Source organism: Narcine bancroftii, unplaced genomic scaffold, assembly GCF_036971445.1.
Source record: "Narcine bancroftii isolate sNarBan1 unplaced genomic scaffold, sNarBan1.hap1 Scaffold_1046, whole genome shotgun sequence".
NCBI classification, from domain to species: Eukaryota; Metazoa; Chordata; class Chondrichthyes; order Torpediniformes; family Narcinidae; genus Narcine; species Narcine bancroftii.
Window position 1 is genome coordinate 135,294 of NW_027211820.1, and position 9,141 is coordinate 144,434.

The window sequence follows — 9,141 nt, forward strand, 5'->3', positions numbered from 1 at the left end:
CGGGCGCTGTCTGTGCGGAGTTTGCACACTCCGGGCGGCCTCTTCCCCGAGTCGATTGAAATTGGCCGCTCAAACCTGGAAGCAGTGGTAGGAAAAAATTATAAATAGGTCCCGGACCGGGTCCATGTCAATGGGGATAGGCTGGAGGCCCTCGGCGGGGAAGGCAGCGTCCATGGGTCGGGGATCACTCGAGGTCACAGGTCCCGCTGCCTGCGCTCTTCTCGCGGTGGCCGCGGAGTCCCTTCAGCCCCTCGACGTTTTGCCGGGAGACTCGGGGCCCCGGCAGGTTTTAAGTGTGGAGTCTGCGGGCTGTGAACGAAATATCCGCCGCATCCAGACAGGTCCCGAGTTGCGCGGCGAAGCCTTTGCCCCTTCACAACTTGGAACAAACGGTGGTTGATTTGGCAAGTTTCCTCTGACCGGGCTGCGGGAGATCGGAGCCAACACCAGCCCAAATGAGACCTCGCCTTGATTCTCCCTCAACCTCTGGTCAGCCCAAGAACCTTTTAATCTGAATTGTGCGGACGAGGCTTCGCCAGATCTTTGCATTGGCCACTGACGATGGTGCGGGACTGTTCTAAAAATCCAGTCCCCTTGGTTACAATTTGCATCGACCGCCAGTCGCCCGTGTCAATCTTTCATTCCCCTTTAACCAGGCTCCTGCGACATTTTCTCTTCGCCCCTCCCTTCCCCTCCAAAGAAAATCACTCCAATTACTGCTCGAACAGACCGGGGGGGGGGGGGGGGGGGGGTCGTGGCGCATTGGAACCGACCGGGGACACATGGCCTCGTCGGAGGGGTAAAGCGCATCGAAGAAACAAGCTGCTTCACCCTCAACGAGTGGCGAAGGAGGGAGGTGGAGGGAGGGGGTCGCTGAGTGTGTGGGAGGGAGATGTCACCTTCCCGGGTCGCCGGCGTGAACGAGTGAGGCACGATCCCGATCAGAAAAGGAGGGTGCCGTTTCTCGGACCCTCCCCCCTCCCACCCTTTCCTCGGGGTGGAGACTGCGAGAAATATTGACCAGGTGAGTGCCTTGGGTGGGAGGTTCCCGCTGCCCGCCGGGTGTGGGAGAGGAGGTGTCGGGATGGGCGAACCCCTGGGCCACACACGCAAAGCCTGGGTTCGAAAAACTGGGGGAGGTGAGCAGGGGTTTCAAAATCCACAGTCGTGATGGGGAGGGAGGAGGCGGGGGGGGGGGGAGGCGGGGGGGGGAGAGGGAGGAGGCGGGGGGGGAGGGAGGGAGGAGGCGGGGGGGGAGGGAGGGAGGAGGCGGGGGGGGAGGGAGGGAGGAGGCGGGGGGGGAGGGAGGGAGGAGGCGGGGGGGGAGGGAGGGAGGAGGCGGGGGGGGAGGGAGGGAGGAGGCGGGGGGGGAGGGAGGGAGGAGGCGGGGGGGAGGGAGGGAGAGGAGAGGGGCATGGAGAAGGGAGGGAGGGGGGCAGGGAGAGGGGAGGGAGGGTGGCGCCGGGGGTGGGGGGAATCACCCTCAATGTGATTGATGGCAGTGGCGCTGGGGAGATGTTTGTGCCGGCATCAGCGTCCTTGTTGATGGAGAAGGAGGGAGATATGAAGGATTGGTGACGGGGAGATGAGGGGGTGGGGGGGGGCTCTTCGGCGGATTAGCCCCGTCCACCCGTCACATGGGGTAGACCGATCAGCCAACGGGACGGCGAGGCCCAGGAAACTGAATAAGAGGCGACACTTGGTGAGCTATAAAGGCGAAGCAGCGGCGAGCCAGTGATACCGCGCAGAACGGCGGTGGTTCTCATCACAGGCTCCCTCACTCTCTCTGTCTCTCTCGCCCCCATCCACCTCTCCCCACAGATCCTGGGTTAGTTTAATTTTGAAGTCGTCCCCAGGAGCTATTTTATGCAGATTTCCCCTCCCGCGATGGTTTGTCAGACGAAGATCGTGGCGGACGAGGAGATGCCGGGAGCCAAGAACGATCCGATGGTGTCCTCCAGCCAGATGTGGAGCCCGCAGCCGCTGGGCAGCTCGTCGCCGGCCGCCGCGCCGCTGGATGCTGCCCCGGGCGAGCCGCGTCGGAGCCGAGACTCGGTCTTCATTCGGGAGTTTGAGCTGAGCGACTGGGAGAGCGTGCGCCGCATCTTCTTCGAGGGGATCATGGAAAGGATCCCCAACACGGCCATCCGAGGGTTAAAGCAGCAGCCCAGGGTCCTCCTGCTCTACCTGTGCTTGACTGGTAAGCGAGCTGGAACCCAGCGCTGTCTCCACATCGCCACGATTTGGTTCTGCCGGGGAGACGGATCCTCCTCCCCAGGGATGAAATGCACAGAGACGGCGCTTTTAATGTTTGGTTAAACCTACTGTGGCATTTGAAATATTTAATAATTATGTTCTTGATTTTAGAGGGAAAAAGACACTTTATGTGACGATCATTTTAATCTTTTTAAAGTTCTCGGTCAGAAATCTTTTGAAAATGAGAAAAAAACCAGATCACCGCGAGCCGCATTGCGAATGTAAGTGGAGCTGGGCTGGGACGGGAGTTGAACCGACCGGACGGGGGGTCTGCGCTGACCCGGTGGGGTTAAGCCCGGACGGTGGGTCTGCGTTCACCCGGTGGGGCTCGGCCCGGACGGTGGGTCTGCGCTGACCCGGTGGGGCTCGGCCCGGACGGTGGGTCTGCGCTGACCCGGTGGGGTTAAGCCCGGACGGGGGTCTGCGCTGACCCGGTGGGGCTCAGCCCGGACGGTGGGTCTGCGCTGACCCGGTGGGGTTAAGCCCGGACGGTGGGGTCTGCGTTCACCCGGTGGGGTTAAGCCCGGACGGGGGTCTGCGCTGACCCGGTGGGGCTCGGCCCGGACGGTGGGTCTGCGCTGACCCGGTGGGGTTAAGCCCGGACGGTGGGTCTGCGTTCACCCGGTGGGGTTAAGCCCGGACGGTGGGTCTGCGTTCACCCGGTGGGGTTAAGCCCGGACGGGGGTCTGCGCTGACCCGGTGGGGCTCAGCCCGGACGGTGGGTCTGCGCTGACCCGGTGGGGGTTAAGCCCGGACGGTGGGTCTGCGTTCACCCGGTGGGGTTAAGCCCGGACGGGGGTCTGCGCTGACCCGGTGGGGCTCAGCCCGGACGGTGGGTCTGCGCTGACCCGGTGGGGTTAAGCCCGGACGGTGGGTCTGCGTTCACCCGTGGGGATAAGCCCGGACGGGGGTCTGCGCTGACCCGGTGGGGCTCGGCCCGGACGGTGGGTCTGCGCTGACCCGGTGGGGTTAAGCCCGGGACGGTGGGTCTGCGCTGACCCGGTGGGGTTAAGCCCGGACGGTGGGTCTGCGCTGACCCGGTGGGGTTAAGCCCGGACGGTGGGTCTGCGCTGACCCGGTGGGGTTAAGCCCGGACGGTGGGTCTGCGTTCACCCGGTGGGGTTAAGCCCGGACGGTGGGTCTGCGCTGACCCGGTGGGGTTAAGCCCGGACGGGGGTCTGCGCTGAGCCGGTGGGGCTAAGCCCGGACGGTGGGTCTGCGCTGACCCGGTGGGGTTAAGCCCGGACGGTGGGTCTGCGTTCACCCGGTGGGGTTAAGCCCGGACGGGGGGTCTGCGCTGACCCGGTGGGGTTAAGCCCGGACGGTGGGTCTGCGTTCACCCGGTGGGGTTAAGCCCGGACGGGGGGTCTGCGCTGACCCGGTGGGGTTAAGCCCGGACGGGGGGTCTGCGCTGACCCGGTGGGGTTAAGCCCGGACGGGGGTCTGCGCTGACCCGGTGGGGTTAAGCCCGGACGGGGGGGTCTGCGCTGACCCGGTGGGGTTAAGCCCGGACGGGGGTTCTGCGCTGACCCGGTGGGGTTAAGCCCGGACGGGGGTCTGCGCTGACCCGGTGGGGGTTAAGCACGGACGGGGGGTCTGCGTTCACCCGATGGAGTTAAGCCCGGACGGGGGTCTGCGCTGACCCGGTGGGGCTAAGCCCGGACGGGGGTCTGCGCTGACCCGGTGGGGTTAAGCCCGGACGGGGGTCTGCGCTGACCCGGTGGGGCTAAGCCCGGACGGTGGGTCTGCGCTGAGCCGGTGGGGCTAAGCCCGGACGGTGGGTCTGCGCTGAGCCGGTGGGGCTAAGCCCGGACGGTGGGTCTGCGCTGAGCCGGTGGGGCTAAGCCCGGACGGTGGGTCTGCGCTGACCCGGTGGGGCTAAGCCCGGACGGGGGTCTGCGCTGACCCGGTGGGGCTAAGCCCGGACGGGGGTCTGCGCTGACCCGGTGGGGCTAAGCCCGGACGGGGGTCTGCGCTGACCCGGTGGGGCTAAGCCCGGACGGGGGTCTGCGCTGACCCGGTGGGGCTCGGCCCGGACGGGGGTCTGCGCTGACCCGGTGGGGCTAAGCCCGGACGGTGGGTCTGCGCTGACCCGGTGGGGCTAAGCCCGGACGGGGGTCTGCGCTGACCCGGTGGGGCTAAGCCCGGACGGGGGTCTGCGCTGACCCGGTGGGGCTAAGCCCGGACGGGGGTCTGCGCTGTCCCGGTGGGTCTCGGCCCGGACGGGGGTCTGCGCTGACCCGGTGGGGCTCGGCCCGGACGGGGGTCTGCGCTGACCCGGTGGGGCTCGGCCCGGACTGACTCAGCGGGGTTCTTCCTTTGCACTGGCCCGAAAATCGAGCGACTGGTTCGGACACGGACCCCAATAGGTGACAGCTTGGAGGGCAATTGCCCGAGTTCCGACGGGAGTTTTTCTTTTCGTGACCCAGTTGAGGTTGTGTCGAGCAATCTTGGCCCCCTCCCACCACCGCTCACATACCCCCCCTATGGCATCTTAGGTGCTCTGTGATTAGTGGGGGATTACTTAAGGTGGTGCGTGAGTGGAAAATAGGTGGAGAACCAGCCACTGGGATTCCTGAGCATTCCCTCTAATGAAGAGCTTTAAGGCTTGCCATGCAAGTCTGGCAAGAAGCACATGGCAGGTCTGCCCGAAATGCAAAGCCCTAACCTGCACAGGTCCAGGTAGCTCTTCATGAAGGATCCCTGATGTTTCTTATCCAAACCCTGTCCCTGAATAATCTCTTAATGTGGTTTTCTCGTCCTGTCTAGGTAACCTGATCTATACCTGCCCAGGTACCTATAATCTAACCATTGCCCGTGTTCTCATGTTCACACCCAGTGTGTTTTCTCTAAACAGGATACCTTCCCTTCACCTACTTACCTTACCCAGACCTTTATCTTCACCCTTTTACAACTCAGCCCACTTGTTTTTAACCTACATCCCCACATATCGTTCCCACCCATGTCCATGTGTGACGGGGCCTGTTGGGTCAAGAATGTTCTGCTCTATCTGGCAGTTCAGCATTGCCATTGGTATCATCCACTCCATGGACTGACATCCCATGTCAATAGAAATACAGGTGCTGGAAAGCCGAACTGAAAGTACAAGATGCTCCGGAGGGCAGCCGGCACCTGTGGAGGGAGAACCGGCCAACGCTTCAGGACAGTCGTCAACGTGGATGGTTGGATGGAGTCTCCCTCCGGGGCTCTTCGCCGATGGGCTGAATGTTTTCAGTCTTCTCTGTTTGGTTTCCATTTGGAAAACCTCGGTGGGAAATAGTGCGAAGTTGCCTGAATTCCGGATCCTGTTGAATCTGTATCATCCCATTGACAGAAGATAGGAAGGTCCCACGAGAACATCACGTCCTCAACAGCCCAGAGACAGGCAAACCACCCCGATTGGAATTCCAAGCAGCTGCTGCAGTCCCACAGATGTGGGGGGGGGGGGGGGCGGGAGAGAAATATTCCGCCTCCCACTTCCGAGGCTTTAAACACAAATCAACAGGCACGTGTGTGGACTATGTGGGGAGAGGTGAGTGGGGTGGGTGTGTGAGGAGGTGGGGGTGTGTGGTGCGCTGTGATCCAGAATCAGACACACAAGGTAAAGACTGTACAACAGGCTTTAATCCACAAAGACTTCCACAGAGCCAGGCTGCCTGTTGCTGCAGTCACTCTGAGTGAGCTTCAGAGGGCCGGTGCAGGCTTGTATCCCGGAGGGTGATTGACACCTGACCGGGTGGGGCTTGATTCCTTCAGGCTGACTGATTGACAGCCGGCCAGGTGTTGTCCTGTCCCCTTACACTCTTGCAGGTACAAAGGTGGCCCCCTGCAGTAGGCCAGCGGTGTACCACCACAGGGGCTGGTGTGTGAGGTGGGCGGGGGTGTGTGAGGTGGGCGGGGGTGTGTGAGGTGGGCGGGGGTGTGAGGTGGGCGGGGGTGTGTGAGGTGGGCGGGGGTGTGTGAGGTGGGCAGGGGTGTGTGAGGTGGGCGGGGGTGTGAGAGGTGGGCGGGGGTGTGAGAGGTGGGCGGGGGTGTGAGAGGTGGGGCGGGGGGTGTGAGGAGGTGGGGGGGCGGGTGTGTGAGGAGGTGGGGGGGCGGGTGTGTGAGGAGGTGGGGGGGGCGGTGTGTGAGGAGGTGGGGGGGCGGGTGTGTGAGGAGGTGGGGGGGGCGGGTGTGTGAGGAGGTGGGGGGGGCGGGTGTGTGAGGAGGTGGGGGGGCGGGTGTGTGAGGAGGTGGGGGGGCGGGTGTGTGAGGAGGTGGGGGGGGCGGGTGTGTGAGGAGGTGGGGGGCGGGTGTGAGGAGGTGGGGGGGGCGGGTGTGTGAGGAGGTGGGGGGGCGGGTGTGTGAGGAGGTGGGGGGCGGGTGTGTGAGGAGGTGGGGGGGCGGGTGTGTGAGGAGGTGGGGGGGCGGACACGATGTGATTTTGCAGCTGTGTCCTGAGTGAGGACCCTTCAGTGGAGTGGTGCACTTGTGAATGACGTTCCCCAGCAGATCTGTGTTAATGATTTGATTGAATTGTTGTTTAAATCATGTGGTCAGTTTTGGTGATAGAACAGGTTAATAAACTTACTGTGTTGGGGACACTTGTGGACACCTCCTGCAATTGACACAAACAAGCCATGTAAGTATATAAATATATAGGCATTATCTTTACAAAACAATGCACGATAAATGTATTTTTGTATAAATGTTTGTGAATCTCCTGTGGGGGTGTTCTGAAATAAACACTTCATTCTCTTTTCTGACAGGTATCGTTTATTTCTCTCCTTGTCTCCATAGTAATGTGCTTTTATCTGACCAAGTCCTTACTGCTGATGTGCTGTGTGCCCATCTTACTATTGGGTTCAAGATACCACTACAGTAGAAAAGTTATCGTCAGCTATCTTGAATGCGCACTGCAAACCGACATGTCAGATATTGAGCAGTATTACATGAAACCGGCAGGTAAGTTGCCAGTTTTCAGAAACATTGAGTTGAATGCTGAGGTGGAAATGTTGCTGTTGGGGCTTTTTTATGTTCATGATCTTTCTCCGCTTTCACACGGAAGGTCACCTTGTGTGGTACATGAAGGGAAACGGAATTAACTGGTATTTTGCATAGACTTTATTAGATTTGATAGAGGTATTTAAAATTATGAGGGGAATAGACAGACTGTAGGCAGGCTTTTTTCCACCGAGGATAGGTGAGATAAAAACCTGGGGACATGGGTTAAGGGTGGAAGGGGAAAAACTTAGGGGGAACTTCTTCACACAGAGACTGGTGGGGGTTTGGAACGAGCTTCCGGCTGTGAAGTGGTGAACGTGGGGTTAGTTTCAACGTTTAAGTAGCATTTGGACAGATACGTGGATGGAGAGTGACGGACTAAGCAGAAAATAGATGGGCACATGCTGGAGGGGCCGAATACCCTGTTTCTGTGTTGTAATGTTCTCTGGTTCTAGGGTTCAGAGTGTGGTGGACATTTGGAACTCGTTTCATCTCAGCAAGAGAGTGGGGAGGGACTATTTGAACCATGATAATGTCGATTTTGCTCGATTGGAGGAAATGGAGTTGTGGTCTTGCAGTGTGATGGTATGGTTGATGGTGTGAAAGGGGCACGGTGCCATGCAATGTTCCTTCTCATCCATTGGGTACAGTTACACGTGAATGAAAATACTGATTAGTGTGGAGAGGAATTGAATTGTTAATTGTTCCTTGTGGAGAGATACAGGAGTTTCATCATTTATAAACAGCATCAACGATAACTTTACAGGCAAATCAAAACTTTCTGCATTTCCTGATGGGAATCCAGAATTACTGTCTTTCGGTGAACTGTCCCTGTCTGGTCCCCTTCTCTCCCTGTCATTCCAATCACTGTCCCGGTCCAGACCCCTCTTCCCCCTGTGGCCCTGGTCAGAGTTCCAGAACTGTCCTGGTCCAGCTCCTCTCTCCCTGTCAGTTCAATTGCAGTCCCGGAACTGTCCCTGTCTAGCCCTCTCTCTCGCTGTCGGTTCAGTTACAGTCCTGTAACTATCTTGGTCCAATCCGATCACTCTCTTCCTGTCGTTCCAATCACAATCCTGGAACTGACCTGGTCCAGACCCCTCTCTCGCTGTCACTCCAATCACAGTCCCAGAACTGTCCCAGTCTGGTCTGGTCCCCTCTCCTTTCAGAAAATTCCAGCACAGGGAACATTTTGTGCCGATCTTTATCCACCTACTCACCAATTTAAACTTTCCCTACCTCACAGCCATTATTTTATCTTTATTCATGTGCCTAAGAGTCTTTTAAATGTCTCTATTGTTCCACCGTGACCTCCAGCAATGCATTCCAGGCACCCACTGTTCTGTGTTTGTAAAAAAACTTACCTCTGATATCTCCCCTAAACTTTCCTCCCTCACCTTGTATGTGTGTCCTCTGGAAAAAGGTGCTGACAGTCCAACATAATGATTTTAATTATCTTCAAAACAGGATCAAACTTTAACTTATCACTATTAACTTACCTAACTTAACCACCTTCTAATTCTAAGTGCACGTGTGTATCAGTTCAGCAAAGTTCTTTCATTCACAGTCGAATCTCACAACTCATTCCTCCAAGTTCACTGTTTGCAGGCAATTCTTAGACTGTGCACAGAATTTAACATTTATGAACTTCACCAGGCTTTGGTGCTTGAAAGGTAAATAGTTACTGCTCAGGAAGGTTCTTGTCGGTTTTCAGAGATATGTTGCTCATTGGACACCAAATGATTCCTTCCGATAAGCCACTTCAGTGTCTTGCTGAAGAAACCTGCCCCATCAGGGTCTTCCAGATGATAACCTCTTTCTTTCAGGTCACCACAGAGTTCCTTTTGGTTTCCTTTATTTCAAGTGAAACATTATACAGCCAGCCCTCTCCTCTTGTATGGACCA

At 58.5% G+C, this 9,141-nt stretch overlaps 1 protein-coding gene across 1 annotated transcript; it reads left to right on the forward strand.

Moving 5' to 3' along the window:
- Positions 1 to 1,840: 1,840 nt before the first annotated feature.
- Positions 1,841 to 8,258, forward strand: LOC138750193 (N-acetylaspartate synthetase-like; the record flags this gene model as incomplete). The annotated part of the gene is made up of 5 exons (XM_069912338.1): positions 1,841 to 2,200; positions 7,036 to 7,200; positions 7,304 to 7,343; positions 7,695 to 7,824; positions 8,121 to 8,258. Coding segments are annotated over exons 1-5 (807 nt in total), but the record flags the coding sequence as incomplete, so codon positions are not given.
- Positions 8,259 to 9,141: the final 883 nt, after the last annotated feature.